This window comes from Meriones unguiculatus, chromosome 8, assembly GCF_030254825.1.
Source record: "Meriones unguiculatus strain TT.TT164.6M chromosome 8, Bangor_MerUng_6.1, whole genome shotgun sequence".
NCBI lineage: Eukaryota > Metazoa > Chordata > Mammalia > Rodentia > Muridae > Meriones > Meriones unguiculatus.
Window position 1 is genome coordinate 9899271 of NC_083356.1, and position 22889 is coordinate 9922159.

The window sequence follows — 22889 nt, forward strand, 5'->3', positions numbered from 1 at the left end:
GAGTTAGACCATCCGTGGGTAGGTGGGCCGAGGCTGTATTAGGGAGGTACTGAGCAAGCCCTCAGGCAGCATCCCCTGTGGTCCCTGCCTCCAGGAATCTGTCTTGAACTGATGCCCTGGTTTCTCTCAGTGATAGGCTATAAGTATAAGCTAAAACAAACAAATAAACAAACAAACCGAAACCTTTTTCCTTTCCAAATTTGCTTTTGGTCCTGGAGTTTATGTCAGCAACAGGAAGCAAACTAGAGCATGTGGGTTCCCTGGTGTCTATTAAAGCCCACACAGAACTTTCATGACCTCAGATTTAACTGTATGCCACAAGTGTGGACAAGCTGATCTGTCCTCATTTTTCTTAATGTGGCCCAAGTAAGGTATGCAAATGACTGTGCTAACTAAGAGTTCTGTAGTCTTTAATCCTTTTTTTTTTTTTGAACCACGAAGCTGCAGAATTCAAATCTAAACAGAATTATCTCAAGCTAAGAACGCTTGCTTCTTATAAATCCAAGGACTGTTTTCTTTAATCAGGTCAAAGTAGACACTTTCTTATAATCACATAGGAACAGTCTTCTGCGGGCTCAGTGAGGTGGTGGGAAAAGCTGAGGACAGTGTCGAAATGACTCCCTCCGACCAAGTCACCATCTGTGTCTGTCATTTGGCGCAGAGCACCGTAGAAGCAGAGGGCTTCTCTTTGCTCCCTCTCCCCCTGCTGCACCTCTTCGGCTCCCATCCACCTGCAGTCCATGCACTACTTGGGCTGAGCTGCAAAGGAGGGATCACCTTCACAGAGCGCTGTGCCTGTACAAAGCAGGTCATCCATAGCGCCGCAGAGAACAGACAGAGTACACCGGCTCAAACGTGGTGGCTCCAAGTTTCTCCGAGAGCCCTCTCTGCCCCCATCTCCCGAGGGAAATAGGATAGAAAAGCAATATCTTTAATGGTCTGAGGAAGAAAACGGGCAGGAAATGAAAGAAAGGTGACAGGGAATGAAGGAAATGAGTTATTTAAAAATATTGCACAGATGCCCAATACTGCCCCCAGCAAGCACATAGATCATTTCCAAGAGTCTGGAGAGTATTTGAAACATTTTTAAACATGTTAGGAAAAGCACACAAAAAGCTTCCTCATTCTCCCTCCATAAAAATACACACAGTGCAACAAGATATACTGAATTTGATAGACAAAGATAGCAGATGGAAAAACAGGATTTGTTGTCTTTTTTTTTTTTTCAATGATAGCATCTACTGTGTGAATTCTATTTTTAAAGTGTGGTGTTAATGTGAATTTTCTTAGATGATTTTTATTGGAAATCCAATTTTCAAAACAAGTGTGCCTTTTCTAGTCCCGTGGAGCCTTTTGTTTTTCAGGACCTGGGTGAAGGCAAATTCTGGTTTGAGCAGGTGGCGTGGTGTTCTGTAGCATCGGAGACTGTTACCAAAGATCTGAAGAGTCTGATTTGATGATTTACCCTCCAAAGCTGGCTCTTTGGGGGCAAAGTTAAGGAGGGTGAAGCAGCCAGTCATCCTGTGCCAGGCAGATGCCTCTGGCAAACAGTAGCAGGGGCCCGTTTTAAGCCATCGTGACCTCACTGGAAAGGCTTCAACTCTAAACCCATGTGTTTCCCCAGAGCAACACGGAAGGACAGGAAATGGACTTGCACCTTTCTATGGCAAGCTTGGCTACTCGATTAATTTCAACTCATGTGAACTTCACTGACATATCCTCCTCTTATTTTATTTTATTTTATTTTATTATTTTAAGGAAATGTGGTTAGTGAGATCATTTGCTTAAAAACCTTCTAGATAACTGGTACAATTTCAAATGTATTTTAAACGTTCTTTCTTAGCAAGGAGGCCCCGCAGCCTGTTGTATGGGCTCATTTTCCCACAACTCAGACCTCAGGTGTGTATCTCTACTCTGCTCCAGGCTACAGCAGACTTTACGAGAGCCGTTTAGAATGGTCCAGGGCATAAAGGAAATATATGCGGAGAGAGCGATCTTTTATAACCACTATATTCAAGTCAGGGCCCAGCCTGACGCCAAAGTACACTGACTCAGTGTAATTTATAGAGAGAATGTAGTTACTGAGTCTGAAAAATATCAGATCAATAACCTGCGAGACAAATGGTGACGCAACCAACTTCCCTCACAGGAGTGACGGGTGGATAGGACGGTGACAGGGAGCCGTCCTTTTTGCATTCAATGGGACAAGAAAAGCATGTGGGAAGAGACAGTGGTTAAGTACCTTTCTCCTAGCATTACCTCTCCTTTACTCTGATGACATCGTCCTCTGTCAAGATATAAATTAATTCCTTTGGGGGGGGCGATAAATGTTTTCGTCATATTAGTTATGGAAAAGAACTCATGCCCTCCATGGAACTACACCATAGATAGTTCATTTGATAAAGTTATTTTAAGACGATTTAAGATGATAGCTACATATGCTAACATTTTTCTCATTAGAGAATCCTTCATGATGTCTTAATATGCCAATTATGTATTTTAGGTGGGAGCCTGAAGGCAGGGCTACACAGAATTTAAAACAATCTGCAGCCAACTAGTTCTCACTTGTTAATTCCTTTAAATAACTACCAAGCAGAGAAAGAGAGACACAGAGAGAGACAGAGTCAGAGAGGAAAGAGGGGGGGGTCCATTTTGTGTGTTTTAATTTTTCCCCTGAAATCGAATGTTTAGCTGCCTTTCTGTGGAGTTACTTTAGCAAGGTTTGGGGGGTAAGGTTAGGCAGTTGAGGATCAGCCTTTGCAGTGTTTTTTATCTATGGTTACACAGACACTCATGAAAGTGATTCTGTGTCGCCCAGCAGGAATGCATACACATTCATTCATGAACTCATTGACTAGAACGTCCAGTCTCCAGACCCTGCTCTTTGCTCGGACCTGCATGTCGGGCCTGGCGACCAGCAGCACAATTCTCTTACACTCCTCGCTAGACAGCAGAGCCACGGCCTCTTCTCGGTTCTGGATGTCTTCCCCATTTATCTAGAGAACAAATGAAGGTGGCACATTAGTTTCTGTTTCCACAATGCTGCACACAATAAATGGCAAATACTAGCTCATTTATGGTGAATGTATGGACAACGAGGCTCCCACAATGGGCTCATCTTCACCCCTCCGTGGAAAGTGCCTTCACTCAATTACACGCGTGCTGTAAGAGCCATATCGATCCCTGAAGGATGGTGGACATCACAGGAAGCAGTTATGTTCATAAATGTCCAACCTGCGCCCTGGCAACATACATCTAGCGACACAATTAACCAGCCCCTGACAGGTGACGTTCATCTTTCTCCGCTCAGAGTAATGGAAGTGTCACTCTGAGATAATAGCGCTGGGGGAAGCGGCCAGCAGTTCCACAACTGAAATCCGTCATCCTGCACGCTCCCGGGAGCCAATTAGAGAGCTGCAGGCAGCCTGTGTGCAGGCTGCTCTCCCAGCCCGCAGCTGACCTGGGCTTGGTTAATCACTTCATATTTGTGTGGGGTCTGACTCAGTGGTCCAAACATCACTCCAGCTCTCTCTCTCCCAAATGAGGCTAATCCAGAGAGAGAACAAGGGCTCTTTAGGACCCTGCTCCTGGCACTTGACTCCCGAGGAGTTCCCTGTTTCTTCCTTCAACAAAGCACATGCAATGTTTTAAACATACTGGGAAATTTTAAAGATTGGCTCCATGTAAACTTGACTTTACAAAACGAGGGAAAGAAACCAACCTTCTGGGGGCTTTTGATTGGGTAGGGGGAAAAAATCCTACAGCACTCAGTTTTCCTAGGTTCTAAAAATAGAGTAAGCATCCTTGAACTACATTTTCACGTTCAGATATGTTTATTTTTAATTTAGCGTATTTTCCTTTGGACACTTAAAATTCATTTTGTTTTATTGATTTCTCAAATCCATACAGACAATATTTTTCTGTTGCTAGCATATTATCAAACTATGTTAAAATTTCAAACATAGAAGAAGTTTTGCCTAAATGAATACTAATTATGTAAGCCAAACAGAGAAAAGATATGGCCATGCTAGCCAATTTTTTTCCTCCAGTAATTTCATATTTTCACTCAGTGTTCTCACTTGTGTGTGTCTGGGATTCTGGCTGACCCACAGAGACAAAAAAGATTATCAAAAAACAAACAAAAACAAACAACAACATTAGCCTAACAATCTCACTTTGGAAAACAACAAATAATCTTTAGTCCTCAACTCTTTATTATGATACTTAAGAGAACAGACCACAAGTGAAGAAAATCATGCAACCCACAGGTGTTTTGTACTCTGATCAAAGCAGGTACCACCTTCATTTCTTGCTCATCTGTGGATAGAAGAAACCCCGATACTCACGGGTTTCATGAACATTTATTTCCATTTCTCAAAAAATGCCTTCTCCAACTAGGACCATGGCTTTCCTGCCATTGACCATGGCTTTGGGCCATTTCACGTCACTTTTTAGTTTACCTGCAACTTATGTGTCCACCTGTAAGACACATCTGTTTCTTTCTGGGGAGTGTTGGGTGGTAAATGTCCTGTGATTTCCAGCTAATCTCTGCCTTTGCCTGGGACGTAATATTCATTACTTTCCCCTCTAATTTTCACTCAAACATAGGTGTACTTTCCCTTTCTTTACCCATTTCACCTGCTCTTAACCTTGCTCCTCACCTCTCCTATCCTAATGCTATCATGTTTGTTGATTTGGAGTAGATGCTCATTGTGGCTTTTCCAGAGGGTTGTGGGAAAGGTCTTAACTATGTTCCTGGCATGGTATCAGCACACACTCACATAGATGCACGTGTTGCCTTGCTTTCACTGTTTATACCTTTAGACCACTGTGAAGGCAAACTCTATCCTGCTAAGTAAAGAAAATAGAGTAAAATGCACAAATACGTAAATCCATAGTAGTCCGTCTAGTTCTGTCTAGACAGGTATTTATTTCAGACGCAGTTTTAACCCTAAGGAAGTCACCAACACTGTACCACATTTGCCTTTCAGTCCCTCTGTAGTTAGCACTCAGATTTCTTCTTTGTAAGCTCACAGTGCTCTGAGTTTTGGTTTCTAGAATTGCCAGGTAACACAAAGCATTTGCTGTGGAAACCACTCGCCTTCCGGATCACGCGTGGGATGAAATGAAGCCACCACAGAAATTTGCTATTAAAATGCTGTTCACTGTTTTCTTATTCAAAAGAAGGGTTACTCTAGCCAGCTGCTTTGGTGGAGTTCAGTGTCATGTACTCAGGATTTTAATTTGATGCTCAAACTGATATAAAGCAAGAGATGCGGCCATGCATTTCAGCAAACAGTCCTCTCAAAGGATGGAAGATCTGAGGAGGGGAGTCAAGAGCTTTCAACCTTCAGTTGTCTTTGTTTCTGAAATGATGGCTTGTGGTCACAGGGCTGCTAGAGGGAAAGCAGCTTGTTTTGCTGGAGGAAGCCAGGAAGACATAAAGCGTCACAGGGAGGAGACACATGGTCAGCCCTGTCCCCCTCAGCTTCCTGAAGGACTTTTGGCTTAAGAAAGAAGGGATGATTGCCTGGAGGAAGACAATACGTAGGTTTTGTTCTAAATGAGGTTAGTCTTTGTGGATAATAGATGTAGACCTCATATTTTCTTTACATAGGCATATGCAAATGTTCGTTTCAAAATGGGTATTGTTGGGGCAGGGAAATAGGTATTGTCTTTGTCCTGGGTGGGATGGAATTAATTAAAAAATCTCACTTTAGGCCTGGTCTCCTAGGGGGCAGAGTATGTGGAGGTCCATGCCCAAAAGTCTATAAGTGGTATACATACGATAGTATTTTTTTTTCTGCTTCAATATACCAATATTTAGGGTTCAACACTATGAGGGATATTTAGGGTTCAACACTGTGAGGGATGAACATCTGAAATGTTGACATCCAACTACCCCTGACATTTCTCAGGAAAAAACAAAACAAAAAACCAAGCTAAGTATCTTGGGAAAAAGAAAGGTACTATGTTCTGTACGTGTTTAATCACAAAGAGAGGGAAGGAATAGATGGGGTAGAAAAGAATCAGGGAAAACTGCTGTTCAATAAGAGAAACACATAGGAAGACAGGGTGTACAGCAATCTGTATGTAGTGCAGAGAATGCAGACAGCCCACTCAAATGCTCATGCCGTCTGGCAGAGCTTTCACAGGGAGACTCTATGGCTCATGGTTGGTGCTTTAGGCAGCATGGTTATCAGGCTGCTCGCCGGGCATCTTCTGCACTCATCACTCCAAGGAGACAGTGACACATAGTACTTCCTCCTTTCAGGTACCGGTTATTTGTGTGACATTTAACTCTTGCAGACTGATTCAGAAGTGCCTTCTTCAGCTCTAGAGGTTTGTCTGTTTGTTTGTTTTTAGGTAAATTTCTGGGACAAATTGGAGCTAAGTTATTGTCAGTGACACAGCGGACAGAACCAACCAGCGCTTTGAACTTACGAGAACTGGACATATTCTGGAGAAGTTGACTCACTTTGCCATGTCCAGCATCTGGGAGTGAGTGTGTTTATGTGTGTGAAATGTGTGCTATTGGAAAGTCATCTGAGAAGTCTGTGGTATGCAAGATAAAGAAAATATTAATACTGCAATGAGGGCAGGCCCATAAATACACTCAACTTAGCTTATCATAAATAGACAATTAAAGACAGAGTTGCTTGAGAGAGGTTCATTTAAATGAAAGCCAACCAGGAAACCTTATGGATAAGAAGAAATTCCTCTGTTTGTCCCATTGCCCTCTCCCTGGGAAAGTAGTCATTAATTGTTCATTACATGGTTTCCTATAATCTCTCCACCAGACAGATGGGAGCTATTGGTCTGTGGGAACAATTTTTGTCACAGTTTTATTTGATATAATTTCACCATCACCCTTAAGACACTTTGTTTCCTCTGTGTGTGAGACAAAATTGAATTCCAGGCTTTTTAATGTGATGTGTGTGTATTCATTTAGTTTGCAGTATTTGTCACAGAATATAAAGTAATCTGGCAGAAAACAGCATTTATCAACCCTGCCATTGTTTCCTCAATGAACTAATTCCATTAAGGAACTCTTTATTATTCTGTAGGCATTTTTCTTCACAAATAAATCCTCATACAGAATAGCTAAGAACTTAGAAGCTTCAAAATACTCAGTCTCACAGAAATACATGCGCCCCATTTTTATGCAGTAAGCCACAGAACGAAAGGATGTAATCTTTTTTAAAAAATGTGATTTTGGAAACTGTGTTTGCCTATGGGAGAGCTGGAGAACTGGAAGGGAGCCAGGTGATGGTATAATAGGAGCTATAGGTGTGAAGAGCACATGGTAGAGGAAGAAAGATGAGCTGGCAGGGAAGCAGCAAGGAAAATGACAATGGACAGATTTAACACATCAAAGACATGGCTGAATAGGGTGGTTACTTTGACGGTGCAAAACCTTTCACGCTTTTCAGATGCTGGACACCTTACTGCGTGTTAGCGCTTAGTGACCACTGAGAGCCAGGAAGTCACATCATTTCAGTGCATTGGAGATACTAATAAAGCGAGGACACAGCTAATATTTCATTTTATTGTAAACAATAGATTATTTGAACCTTCCAGTATCTGTATTAAAACGTAACTTTTAAAGTAGACTGTCTTAGCAAAGCATCTCTGCAGATTTTATTCACCTATCCTGAATGCCTGTTTCACTCATTGACTTGTTCACATGTGTGTGAGTGTGTGTGTGTGTGTGAACATGTGTCTCAAAAAAGGCTGAGTCTAGATTGCCAGACAAACATTTTATTCTCCTGATGTACCCAACAATGGGCACAGTTCCATTTGCTTAAGCACAGGCCACCACTCATAAGTCTTACTGCATTGAATACTCTTGAGATTTTTCTGGAAAAGTCTTGAACCCTAAATAATTGCTAACTCTTACTTTTTATTCTTCCCTAACCTTTGTAGACGGCCATTGGTGGAAAGGGTCCATCGTATCAAGCTAAGGAAAGAAAAGGAGTATGAGCATGATGGAGGTTAGCAAAGGGACCCTGGTGGGGTAAGACACCAACTAGCTTCAGACACCTCCATGATGCCCTGCTGTTCTGTGATCATCTGTGTGAGCCGCTGTCTTCCCAGTTAGACAGGACAGGGTTAGCCAAGTGCATTTTGTGTATTTCTGAAGCTCAGAGTTATAGCAAAAAAATCTGAAGAGGCATTTCCTAGGGGATCCACACCTAGCCAGGAGATGTGGGAACGCTGGCTCTCTTACTGCATCTAGAAGTTCTGAGTTTTAAGTGTGTATTCCTTCAGTTCACCATGCTAGAGCCCCTTCTTATATTTCACAGCTGTGACCAAGAACTCAACTCAGCAGTTTCACTTGGAGGTTGATCTGGACATTAGACTTTGCTTTGGAGTCTTCTAGTCACTCTTTAAGGCAAGGACCCAGAGGGACGTCATGAGCCAGGTAGATTTAGAGCAAAGCCCTTAGCTTTCTGTTAACCCCTGTGAGGCCTTGGAACCCTCTTTCCAGCCCTGGACCTCCCTATGATCTGCTCAGCGTTTCCCATTTCTCATTGGACTGCAAGGCAAGTGTCTTTATGTTTTTGTATTTCTCTATGGAGAAGAAATTACAGCTCTCCCATCTGGCCTTGGCAGCTCACTCATTAGTCATGGGCTACAGCTGCTGTTTTGGGATTCTAGACTTTTGCACAGTAAGGGAACACATAGCTCCATGTTCAAGTGGTTTATTCTGAAAAAGTCACCATGAGTAGCAGCTACGCTTATCAGTCTTTTATCACCTCTGTACTGAACACACTACACACAGATCATGCAACCTTCACAACGATAGCGTTTTATAGCTCAAGATAAGAGAATGGGCTTGCAATAGAGGAAGGCAAATAGTGTGGCAAAAGCAATGGTTGGCCTGGAGGCCAAAGGCACCTTATTCCAGGAACTGTGTCTCAATAATTATGACCTAACAACTCTTGAGAAATGGCACCACCTTTATTTTGAAAGTGTTTAAAGCAATAGATTTTTGTTGTTGTTGTTGTTGTATAGATGATAGTATGCAAAAGCAATGACAAGCTATTTACCCTCTAACACTTTACAAGAAACAAGATAAAATGAAAGCTGTTAGACAGCCTGTGGGAAACTTGAGGAAATGCACGCATCACATACTTGTAAAATACGATCCCCTTCTCGGATCCGGCCATCCTTGGCAGCGATGCTATTTGGGTCAACCTGTAATAGAGAAGGCATGCATCTTCAGGGCCATACAATATCCTTCTGAGAGCTTACAGTGTAGTTTAAAAACATATCAAGATATTGTAGTTTTGGACTACATTGGCTCAAAATTCTCTGTAGATTCATGGCAGGGTGCGTACCTTTTTTTTCTCGGTCAAAAGCACTCATTCTAGAGCTGTAAACAAACTGCTTTAGAGTAATAAAATGGACAGGGGCAGAGCTTCATTTGCAGGCCACTTGCCCACCCTTTCCCCCTCCATCCAGGCCTTCCCTTTTCACATCATTTCAGTCATTTCTGAAGCCACGTTGTCAGACTGTCCTTAGCTGACAGGACGCTATGATGATGTTAATCCCAGGACTCTCCTGGACCTAGCGAATTGACCGTGTATTAGGTTACTTATAATACAGGACATCTCTTAGGAAATCTGGTAGATCTCCTATGCCCACATTTATTAAAGGGATTTCAGTCTCACAAGGATATTATACTTGAAGAGATTTTTAATCTATATCGTTCAAGAACTTAAAAAAAACTCCTATCTGCACATTCTGTTTCTTGGTGTCACTTTACATGACAGTGCTAATTATATAAATGTTGCATTATTAGAACAAATAGAGATTTAAAGCTTTGCTTAGATCATTCCAACATTTTATTAAGCCAAACTTGAGTGATGGCTTTCAGTTCACTGAGGGTGATTTTATCTATTAACTTTCTGTGATAGTTCCAAGTCATTTCTATTAGCTTTCTCCATCAAAGCTTCTTCTCTTAAGTTAAATTTTTCAACTACTGAGTGACGTTGATCCATTCAGTTCCAACATTACATGTTACTTCCTTACTAGGAGTCCCACTTAAGAACTGAGGCTAAGATGATTAATCCAGCAGAAGGCCCTCTGATCATACATAGGTAAGATAAGGACAACTCTTCCGGCTGCACTTGTTCAGTTCCTATGGCCCTCTTTGTCACCTCTGAAAAGAGAAGTCTCAAGTCTGACAGCTTTAAATACTAAATGGAGACTTCCCAGAATGCAGAGGACATTATAATTGCTAATGAATTGTGTCCCTTTTAAAAACCACTCATCACGCTGAAACTTTGTCTTTCAAACTTTAAATCAAACCACCTGCAGAACTGCCTGTTTCTGTGCACATAATGGACAAGGTTTCAGCAAGTATTTCTTTACAACTCCATCCCTCAGTGAGAGGGTTTGTTGGAGTTGCTCGTTTTAAAGAGTAGCCAAATGAAATGTTCTCTGGACAATTTTCCACGTGAGAGCAAAATGATAAAAGAAATGCACCATTCTGTATTTTCAGAGTAAAGCGATGGACAAGACCATTCTGTACTTGAAGAGTTGAGCTCCTCTCCAAGTGCAGTAGTAGCTGATCCCTTGCATATTCTAGCAACTCTGTAGAAAACTATTGTACTGGGTTTCCTTGTCGGTACTGTTTTAACGCTGTAGCCACGAAAGCTCAGACTTCAGAGAACATCAGCATGTCATTTGCCTAGCCCTTACATGGCTGCAGGCGCTAAGGTATGTAATGTACACATCTCCATGTGTGGCGACGTGTGTAGTTTTAAGTCATATGTATGGGTCCTCTGCATATATGCTGTGGTTTTATAGCTTGGGGTTTTTGCAGGACTCCTTACAATAGGAGTGGAGGGTATCCCTGACTCTTTTGCCTTTCTTGAGACCCTTTTCTTCCTACTGGGTTGCTTCCTCCAGCCTTGATATGAGGGTCTGTGTCTAGCCATTTTGCATCTTGTTATGTCATCTTTGGGTGATCTCACTGGGAGGCCTGTTCTTTTCTGAAGGGAAACGGAGGAGCAGTGGATCTAAGGGAGGAGAGGTGGCTGCAGCATGGATGCGTTGTATGAGAGAATAAACAAAAAGCATTTATAATTTTTAAAAGACATGCTTTTTTACTTTAAAAAAGTAAAAATGACCTACTTTTCCTGAAATCTACTGTAATACATTTTGCTTGATAAGTCTTTTCAAGCTAACATTAAAATGATGACTCAAATACAGTTCTTGGCCTTCTGAGAAGGATCTTGTGGTTGAATAAAAGAAACGGACAGATGTATTTCTTGGGTATTTAAATCTACTCACCCCACACACAGAGTAAAAAAAGGTGATTATTATGCCCGCCAGTTTAAGATAATTAGCCAATAGTGCTGTTAGCGGAGTATAGAAGATGCAATGGAATGGAAGGACAAATGTTTGGGGATCGGGGCTGAGCTCAGCCTGCTACTGTCTTATGGGAATTTATTCAAATTTAGACAGTGTTACCACTTTCACACTTTTCCTTGCTGGGATTCTGCAGGGAAAGCCTCCTCGCTAAACAAGCTGATGATAATTGCATTACTTGGGCAGCGTAATTTGCTTCCCTAATTGAAAGTGGCAAGAATTGGATGGCAGCCAGCTTTCCACATTCAGGCCTTGGAGAGAGGCTTTTCTTCTCCTTTCAAGTCATCCCTCCCCCCATCCTCCCCACAGCACCCCTCACCTCGCTGACATAAATGCCTGTGTCTTCTTCATCATCGGTTCGGTAGCAGACTGTCAGGCCCAGCTTCTCCTGACTGCTAACGCGGCACAGCTCGACCTCCTGAGGGAATGGCATGCATATTGAGACATTAATCTCAGAGCAGAAAGTCATGGATGAAGTTCTGGTCACTGTGAGAAGTTTTAAAACCTTATTATCTAAAATCTGAAATTAACTTTTGTAACCAAATATCACTGAAATTTACTTTCACCAAGTTGTTTTTGTATGGTCAAATCCGCATTTCAGATTTTCATTTTGTAGTTGGAAATACGCAGAACCCCATAAATTCGCACACCAAACTGCATAGATTATTAAGGTGGAATTATAAAGTACTTGAGAATATCAAGGAAGGTAGAAAAGGCTTCCCAAACATTTCCGTCTGTTACGTAACAAAAACGGCACAAGTTCGATTAAAAACGGGACTGTCCTGAATCTTTCTTTCATCTATTTTTTTTTTTTTTTGAGTTTTGGACACTGTGATAAGAAGCAAGGGTTTAATGTGGGTCAGGTCAAAGTTTTCTATTATTCTACAAAAACCTTCACCCTTGGAAAGAAATGGGTTCGTCCAGCTGAATGGAGCACCATATGAGGCAGAGGCGATGATTCAGAATGCAGCAGTGAAAGAACAGGAAAATACATTCACTGCCACGCACTGTTAAGGGGCTGGGAATGTCAGCCTCAGGTGATGTGTCCTGGATCTAGTGCCTGATTTATGTTCGGTAAAATGATAATAAATTTCAGTTCAACATAATGAAATGGGCTTGTGCCACTTCTCTGATGCAGACCAGGATAAATCACACAATTCCAAGCGTTAAAATACAAATTGCAGCTACAATCTTGGGAAACTTGTTCCTGTTGTGGAGAGTGTAAGACCTATCACTAAACAATCAGAGCGAGGAGAGCGTGATCTGGAACAGAAGCCTAGAGCAAGGCTCTCTGAATTCAGCCCCACAGAGCTATGTTCTTCTCAGTCTTGTCAATACCCCCTCCTCATTACCCAAAAGCAGGAGTCTCATCCTGGGCTCTGCTACCGCCAGGAAGGATGTATCATTCTTCCCAATCTTTCCTTGCCTGCATAGGTTTTTGTAAAAGCCGACTCATAATTAAGAAGTTTTTCCTTTTGGCTGGGAAATGTGTGTGTGTGTGTAAGTGTATAAAAAGATTATGAAGCTGAGCAATATAAGGATGTGGCCATAGATGTCTGTTTTTCACAAATTGAATGCTGAGATCCTGACCCTCAAGGTGACTGTCTGATTAGGAGGTCCAGACTTTGAAAGGTAGTTAGGTCATGAGTGGCAAGGCCATGAACGTATTTAGTGCTCCCATGAAAGGGGTAGAGAGCGCAGATGCCCCAAAGCTTGCAGGTCACAGGGAGGCGGAGCCCTGGGTGAGAAAGAGAACCCTGTGAAATGCCAAACTGCCTCCACTTGGATCTTGAACATCCCAGCTCCTGTGCCGAGAAAGGTGTCTGTACTTTACAAGTCACCTGATTTTCAGGGTTTGCCATAACATGGACTAAGAGAGAAAACCCAACTTAACTACCCAAGAATGGAAATATTGGTGCTGAATACAGAAAAGTTTGCTTGGCTGCAAACAGGAGGTTGCTCTCCACAGCATTCTGCAACGTTTGGAGAAATTCTCTCCCTCCCGCTCAGCTATCAGTGATGCCCTTGTCACTGGGTAATAGCCATTTGTTTAAATGATGTGCTGTAAACTGTGGGTAAACCCTTAACGAGGACTTTTACTGTCATAAACTCCAATGACCAATAATTTCCTAGTCAACAGCAAATAAAACAAAATTTAGCCCTCTACCCCGAGAGTGTGGCAAATCAGTACACACTGAAACGGCAGGGTGTAAGTGTGTCGAGTCACTGTGAGCTACTATCGCAGCTTCTAAAAGCAAGCTGAGCGAGAACACCAACAAACATGCCGAACTAGATGGGGAAAATCCCGTGAGGCCTCAACCTGCACGAAGTAGTACTGGGAGCAGGGGGGATGGTCCTTCACGGGAAAGAACATACTAATTGGTTGGTCAGTGCCCAATGGCTAGCCTTCAAAATACACATACAGCTGTCATGGTGGTGCACATCTTTAAACCCAGTACTCATGAGGCAGGCAGACCTGTGAGCTCGAGGCCAGCCTCGTCTACATTGTGATTTACAGGAAGGACAGAGCTACATGGTGAGACACTGTGTCAAGAAAAACAAAACAAGACAAAAACAGAAGAAAACATACATACAAGTAACATTATATGGAACATTAAATAGAGCAAGTAATTTATATATATGTGCATATACATATCAAATACATACATGCATACAATAACAAATAATGAAAAAGAACCCATTAATTTGAAGGAGAACTGGGAGAGGTATGTGGGAGGGTTTAAAGAAAGATAGATAGGGGAGAAGCACCGCCATTAAACTACAATCTCAAAAATAAACAAGGACAAAAACAAACCAACCAAATTGTCTTGGGAATGGAGAAAGGTTGGAAATACAGTTGCCTCGGTGAAGAACAGGAAACAAGGACCTATTTGTCACCTGAAGGGAAATGCATGCACCAAGCAAGGGTCCAAATTGGCAGTGGTTCACAGCTCCAGAGGCTGAGAGTCCCTAACTAAACCTGTATTGCCAGGAAGGAATCACAGGCACAGATCTGCCTCTTCCAGGACAGGGAGCAGAGAAGCCTGCTGTCCCCAAGAGGCCTCTGAGGAAACCTGAACACACTGCAAGAACTGCCTTTGGAGATCTTAACTCAAGACCAGCCTACTGTCTCCTCATGCTGAGGAAGGCATTCATTCAGATAGGGGTGCACTTTGCAGTATCTGCTCAGAATTCTCAGTTTTCTGTTCACTTTGGGAGTCTGCCTAGGAGAGACATATCAGAATGCTGTGCAATAAGACGGAATGAATCAGTTAACAGCAGGACCACAGGAGCTACCCATACGGTATCAATACCCCAAAACACCAAAGAAACCACCCAGGAATTCAAAGGAGAAAACAAAACAAAACATGGAGACCTTGATGTAAAAGTAATTTTCCAGTATTTTCATACTCTTGAACCTATGTGAAGAGGATACTAAAGGTGTGTGCCTAGTCCAGGTTTCCAGTTCACCACTTTCTGAGACATCTCACACTCTCCCATATCCAGCTGCCTGCATTGGTCTTTCTGCATGGGCGTTTTAGGCTTCCCATAGAACCACTCCGCCATGGAAATCTGGTATTTGCTTGTGAGCCTCTGTTCTCTTACAAGTGTGCTTGAGAAAGAGAAGTGATACATAAGCCCCCTTTAAAAGATTCACTATCAGAATTCGTGTAAAATGTGGTATAATGGTGCAGTTTTAGGAAAATTATCTTGACCTCCAAAAGGTTGAACTTTTGGCAGAGCTTATAGGAAAGTCCATGATACACCGTGAGATTGTTTAAGAATCTGTACTTAACCTGCTGTCCTACTGTGCACTCGGCCTCTGAAAGCTAACCTTCCTTTGAGGGAACCATGTAATAAGCAAACTCACTATGCCTTGGACTACCTAGGCAATAGGCTTTTAGAACCTGAGCTAATGCCTGCTTTAAGTCATATATGCTTTCATACTCCTGACCCAGACTAATGCATATGTGTGTTTGGGCAATCATCTTCTGGAGACAGCCAACAGTTGAAAGCAACCTCAAAACAAGTATCTCCCACAAATGCTGCAAACAACATGGCTATAGCCTGATAACAGGCGCGCAGTATTGTTTACTATTCCGAGTCCTCTCTCTCTGCAAAACTGTTAAAAGATCTCTCTGATGAAAAATTCGGTCCTTCCCTGAGCCATGTTTTCTAGGCTGTTCAGTAAGTACAGAGAAAAGGCTACTGTCAGAGGCCAAGCTAGGGACAGCAGGATATCGGAGACTCACACAATAGACAAATCACAGATGGGCCAATAATGGTGATCTGCAGACAGATGGAAGACGCAGGGAGAAAAGTGGAAAATCCAGACTTGGGCTCACTCTTGGTCAGATTAATCCAAGATGCAATGCTATGTTTTCATTCCTTAATGCAACATGATAACGTTTTGGTGTCTCTGGGGTAACTTTAATGCATTCAGTACAGGGACTGTGGGGACTGAAGGATGGTTACGAATGCTGGCTTCTCTCTCAGAGCAGGCCTGTTTGATTCCCAGCACCCACTTGTGGCTTACAGCGGTCTGTAGTTATATCAAGGGAGATCTGACACTTTCTTCTGAACTCCATGGAAAGTCATACATGCAGCAAATGCTCGTACACATAAAATAACGAGATGATTTTTCTCAAAGATTGTATAAAATGGGATTCAATAGGGATTAGTTCATATAACTGCAGACAGAAAACACACAGCTTCCTGGGTGTGCACGCCCATCTTCATGGCTGTGTATCGGTGCTTGGAAGACACAGACGAATGTCAGACTGCTCCTCAATCACATTCTATCATTAAAAACATTTTTCTTCATGATTATTTATTTATTTAATGTGTGTGATTGGGTTAGAGTACAACTTGCAGTACCCAGCTTAGCAGTCCTCTCCTACCTCGTAGTATCAGGCGATGAACTTAGGTAGCGGCCTGCAGTCAACTGCCTTTGCCAGCTGAACCATCTTTTGGCCCCACCTATTTAAAGACCGGGCCTTTTACTTAGCCAGGAGTTTGCTGATTAGCAACCGTGGCTGGGACATAAATCCCAGGAATGCTTGTGTCTTGGTCTCCTTAGTACTGGGATTACAGGCAGGTGTCAATGTGCTTTTGTTTACATGAGGGCTGGAGCTCCAAAATCACTTCTCCTGCATGGCAGGCCCTTTCCCTACTGAGCTGGCTCCTCGGCCACACACAGCTTTAAATCAAGGACTGAAACTCCAAGTGTGATGACTTGGATCCCAGAACTCACAAGCCAGGGAACCCAGTGCCAGTGTGGGCCTGGACCTCTTCCTGTGTGGCTACACAATCCACACTGGCTCATGGAAGCACACACTGTGTAGTTCACTTATAAGCAGCATCCAGCAGCATTGGCTTGAGGGCAGGGTAGCTAGGTAGCCAGTGGGGGAGGATTCTTCAGCAGAAGCTCCATCCAGTACTCCTTTGCAGGTCCCAAGCCAACATCTAAAGCGCCTCCAGTAACACATCGTAAATCCTGTCTCTTCATGTCAATCTCTTTGTCACGAGGAATCCGGTTGCAAAACAGAAAAGCAAACGGCTACTGGTCCTCCTCAGAGACGATTCATGGGTGTGTGCAAACTTCCGGCCTCCCGCACTGATGGCGACAGCAGTGCTAACTCACATACGTTATTTCGACTGCGTATATGACACAGCCACATTCACTTGTCCACAAACACGCTTCAAAAATGCCGTGTTCTGGGAATGAATAAAGTTTATTCTAAAAAAAAAAAAATCAAACTATGGCATTCATTCCTGTGAGAATTAGACTGTATATAGAAGGAGAGTGGAAAAGATTGGTGTCAGAAGAGCTGTCTATGAAACATCTTAGCCTTAGGACAAGAATGAGTCCTTTTAATAATGAGATATCTTCTCACTTAGTTAGAGTCACTGTATTTTCATTAAAAAGAGAAGGCGAGACTGTGGGCAAAGGAGGAAGACAACAGTGCTGGGAATGCAAACTAACACGGGCATTTGGAAATCCGTATGGAGGGTTCTCGATGCCCACATGTGATCCAGCTATCCCACCATGCGGTAAATATCCAAAGGAAGAGGAGCCAGTGTGTCTCCGAGGCACCTGCCTCTCACGCTTACTGCAATGCTAGTCATAATCGACAAGGTATGGGAACAACAAGGTTCCAGGAACAATGAATGGATGAAGAAAATGTTGCCTATCTACACCATGGAATATGGCTCAGCTGTAAAAACAACATTCTGTCATTTGCAGAAACATGGATAGAGGCCGTTATATCAGGTGAATTGACCCTCACTAAAATAAATACTGGGTGTTCTTTTTACATGGGAATTAAAAAAAATGGATCCCATAGAAGTAAGTAGAGGAACATTTTCCAGAGCCTGTAAGGATGTGGGGAGAGAGACAGAGTGAATATTTTATAGACACATGGGTGCAGCGGTGGGCTAGGAGAAATAACTCCCATGGTTATTGTTGAATACACATCATTGTCAGTAACACTGAATATTCCACAGTAGATAGCAGAAAGGATTCTGAATGTTCATGAAATAATGAAATGACAAGTGTCCGAGGCAATGCATTTGATAGTTAAATTGACCCAATCATCACATATTATATGTATGTTTTAAATATCACATTCAACCCCAGAAGTATGCACAATTATTATGTTAAAATAAGCATATCTTTACTTTGAAAAGCATGAGCGTTTTTACAGAAATCAGTTGTAGTAGAGCACTGTGAAAACCATCTTTTATGATTGAGCATAGAAAGGAGTGAAGAACTTGCAAAGCAAACTCTGTTCTGTAGGTAGTTCTCTCCAAGCATAGTCGCCTCCAAGCACTGAGTAAAAAATGAATAGTTACCATTACTGAATGCAACAGAAGTTTTGGGTTCTTTTTATGCTATGCAAATATATTTTTGTTTTAATCCCAAGCATGGGTTTTCGGTTGGGCTATAATTTGTCCACACCGGCTAATTGTCTCTTTCAGAGGGTGGTAATGGGCTTCCTTGTGAGACACGGAGAGGGGCATGGTCTAGGACTCTAAGAGTATAAATATGAGAGCAAGAACTAGAAGGTGGGCCGTTCAGTGTTGGAGTGTGGTGTGAGCAGTTTGGAGAGGCCAGAGATAGTGTGGAGGTTTGGAGTAAACAAATGGAGAGAAACACTTCGGGGTGCAGTGGCGTGGAGGAGATTGCTAGCTGCTTCCGCTGTTGATGGAGTTTGGTATGGAGAGCTGAACGAACCCATCGACCCCAACTAGCTGGGAAAAGTAAAAGGTCTGAGCCCCCTCTACCCACTAACCCTTTCTCTCTCCTACTTAAGGTTGAGGGGTAGATGGAAGGGAGGTAGAGGTCTAAACACCCCAAATGAAGGAGAATTAAAAAAAAATTCACCACTACAGGTGGTTTGCTGCCACAGTTCAAGCTGGAAGAATATCTAGGGCCAGGCTGGACAGTCATCTCAAAGGAGACAGTGAAGGAGAAGAGGGCCTTTCACATCACTGCCTTCACTCAGCGTTGGAGTACTGACAATAGTCAAGAAAATGCCTTGAAAATTATTGGAAAAAAATTAGATGAAACTGAGGAAAATCTAACCCCTGCAGAGAAGGGAAGCCTTTTACCACTTCAATCCCACTGTCTTCCAGGCAATGGAAGCTCATATCACACTTTCACAAATATAAATAACAAAACCTTTGGAAGGCCCAAGTTCCAGGGAGGACGTCATCACGTTTAGAACAAATTATGCAACAGCCACTATACTTCATTTCTCAGCACGTTAGTGTAGGCGATAAGACAGACAGACAAGGTTTCTTGCCAATACCCTCACTTCTGGTTCCTTCTCAGCACCTTCTTTTTCCATTGGGATTATTCCTCAACTTACTCTCTGAGTACAGACTTTATGAAATCTTTGAGAAATACACCCTCGTTGTCTGCTCTCCCTTGTAGGCAAACCTGTGTGTGACAGATCATTTTTGCTGGGTCTTTTGAGGAAACTGTCAATACTGGTAGGCAATCATTTAAGGATCTAGGGATTCAAGGGCTTCAGACTTGGGTCTTGATCGCCGAGTGGAGATTGAAATGACTGTTGATTATTTTTGTAATGGCATTGCCAACTATCGAAGTCTTTTGTGATGATTAGTTCTTGGGAGTTTTCCACCAGAACAATTTAAAATGCCAGCACAATGTGCACAACATATTAATTGCAAATGCCACTGTAAAAGCTGTTTTATTAGCACATATTAACTGTATGCAACCAAAGGCTTCAGAACATGTATATTTATAATGCATGTTTATAAGGTTTACATATGTGTACATATGGTGTTCATGCTCACGATACACTTCTATATATGTGTAAGGTGCCTGTCATTTTCACACCTCAGTTGCCTACACTGGTCTGCGACCACTGTTCACCCCTTTCCTTCTCCCAAATCTCTTTGTGTGTTGCTGTTCAACTCCACACATGAGAGATAATATATGGCATTTATCCTCACGAGTCTGGCTTTTCTCACTGAACAGGGTGTTCTCTGGCTCAATCCTTTTTCCTGAAGACATGATCTCCATCTTTGTGGAGTGTATTCACCAGTGGTCTTTATTCATTCATCTGGATGGACACTGGGCTACAGAGGAGAATGATGCAGCATATGTCTCCTAGTATACTGACTTAGAATCCTTCAGGGAGATGCCTAGCAGAATTGCAATTAGATTATATATGTTGTTCTACTTTGTAGTTTTGAAAGACTTGTCATATGGATTTCCACAGTGACTATAATATTTATATTCCCACCAATAGTGATGAAGTTTCTGTTTTCCCTATATCCTTGCCAGCATTTAATTCTTTTCCCCTGAGGACAGCCATTCTGACTGATGTTATATGGAATCTCAGCATAGCTTCGCATTTCCCTGTGGCTGAGGATGCCGAACATTTTTTCTTGTATTTGTTGAATTGTCTGTTCAGTTCATCTATTCATTTATTGATTGGATTATTTATTCTTCTAGTGTTTAGATTTTTTAAAATAATCTTTTTATTAGCATATAGTCATTGTGTATGGTATTGGGCTTTACATGGACATCTGTTCACTGCATTATATCATGTAGAACATGGTTTATTTTTGTCTAACTATTTGCTTCCTTTTATTCCTGTCTTTGAGACTGAGTAGACCTGGATGAGAACACACACATCAGTGGCCATTGAGGCTCACTAGAAAGCCATTCTACAAATCTCAGTTGAGGCTCCTTGAAAACCACAGCACCTTCTATGTCAAGTTGCTTTTCCACTCTTTTTTATTTCCTAGTTTTATATTTTTGGTTTGAGAATCTTGCACAATGTTTATTGGTTATCTATGCCCCTCCCGCAACTCCTCCCAAATCCATTTTTCCTTCCCTACTCACCCAACTTTGTGTCCCGTACCCCTTAAACCCATCATGTCCAATTTGTGTTAAGTATATATATATATGCAACATTATATATATGTATATATATATTTGCAACATTATATATATATATATATATATATATATATATATATATATATATGGGCTTGGATGTGTGATTTTCCACTGGAGTATGTATGGTCCAACCACCAGAAACTATACTCTTAAAGAAAACCAACTCCCTGTTTCCCAGAAGCTCCACTTTGACACTAGCCCCTCAGCTAAGGTGGATGAGTGAATAAGGCAATTGCTTTCCTACTTCCTTAAAAGTTGTGCATTTTCTTCTTTGTTTCAAAGTTCCAATAGACACTGCATTGATATCTCATCACAGACTACGTTATTTTTAGGCACAACCCACTTTTCACTCTCTTAAGCTGTCCTTTCATGCCCCATTCTTGCAGCTCTTCTGTGGTTCCTTTTCTCTCCTCATGATCACCAGTCAGCCTTGTCTGCGGTTCATGAAAGACACAGAAGCCAGAGATGCAAACTGCTGCTTTATCTCTTCATTCAGCGTGTTTGGCTACATGAATCCTATCCACCCTTGCTGCCGATTTTCTGTTAATGAAAGAGCCCAACCCTATCAGAGGCAAATGTTTCCACTCTTGTCCCATAAACCAGGTCTAAAATACTGCTCCTAGGATCTCCATCATAAAGTTACGTTTTTAATCCTATCATTATTCCCTCTTTCCTTATGAAATCATGTCCTTTGACATGGGTGTTCATGAGTATACACACACACACAATTAGTTTTACTCTTATTGTGTAGGGCAGAAAAGGAATTCCCAAAGGAGTGCAGGTCTCCTTGAGATTGAGGGCTCAAGAAGAACCCAGAAAAATATTTTGGGATGAAGAAGACTGAATTTTCAAAAGGATAACTATTGACCACGCGAAGGCACAGAGACAGGGAACAACACGCCATGCCAGAGGAATGTTCAGTAGCTAGTGTGTTGTAAATGAACAGTTTAAACTTCAGCTCCATGAGGGGTCATAGTGAAAAGAAAGCTGAAAGGCAGGCAATGGCCAGATGATGCTTATGGTATGAGACAACCAACTGCAACGTGTTAAGTAATCCGAGTTCTTTCCTGTGTTAGCTAACCTTCTAGCACTCTGACAAACGACTGAGCCAATCAGCTTTGGAAAATGAAGGTTAATTGGGCTCAGGATTTTGGAGCTTTAACTTCATAATTATTTGACATACTTTCTTTTGGGTCTGTGGCTGCGTAGGATATTCTTGAGTGATTGGCAAAGCCTATTTGCCTCATGACAGTCCCAAAGAGAGGAATGGCAGGAAAGATCTGGGGGTCCCAAGAACTCCTTCAAAGATATGCCTCGAAGCACCTAACTTCTCTCCACCAGGCCTGACTTTGTAAGCAGCATCTTTCTTTATTTGTATCACCTGTGTCCTTTTGTCCTCCCCAGTGCCATTTCTAAACACTCGTATCCCATCCAGCTTTAGAAAGTTTGTACATATCAAACGTTATGCTAAAATGTTTTGCAAATAATGCCTCCTTTAATCTGAAACCCAGCAGAGCAATAGTGTACACAGTAATTGTTTGTAGACTGTCCAGTGTTCCTTCACTGTCTTTTTGAAAATGAGATGCTTTTTTTTTTTTTTTTTTACACAATTACAGCTCCTTTCACAATCTATGTGCATGTTTAGGGCCAACTTTTAGCTTGAAGAATGGACCCACAACCCAGATATTAGTCCACTGTATTTCCCTAGCACTAGTGGCCCTTTCAAGGGTTTCATTCAAGCTCATCAAAAACAAGAGCATGATTTTCACTAATACAGAAGAAAACATCTGTGTTCCCTTTTACATTTGAACTTGTAGGTTGGGAGCAGCACAAGCTTAATATTGCCATGATATGTAGAGTCTGGAGAGAGGTTCTGGAAGCAGGGAATAAAAGTCAAAAGACAGGAGGAGACCAAAAGTGCAGGGACATAGCTATAGTCTCTAGACTGTGTTATACCCAGTCTTTGTCTTAAGTACTTGTTTTGATATTCTTTTTCTTAGAGTCTGATAGCTCCTGTAAACTTTGTTTTATAGAGAAGAGAACTCAAAACTGGCATGGATATTTATTT

At 42.0% G+C, this 22889-nt stretch overlaps 1 protein-coding gene across 1 annotated transcript in view; it reads right to left on the reverse strand.

Moving 5' to 3' along the window:
- Window positions 1-22889, reverse strand: part of Pdzrn4 (PDZ domain containing ring finger 4) — a 352831-nt gene that overhangs the window by 17518 nt on the left and 312424 nt on the right. Inside the window, 3 exon segments of the mRNA XM_021652913.2 lie at window positions 2895-2996; window positions 9139-9201; window positions 11702-11800. Of these exon segments, the coding sequence (XP_021508588.2) occupies window positions 2895-2996; window positions 9139-9201; window positions 11702-11800 (264 nt within the window).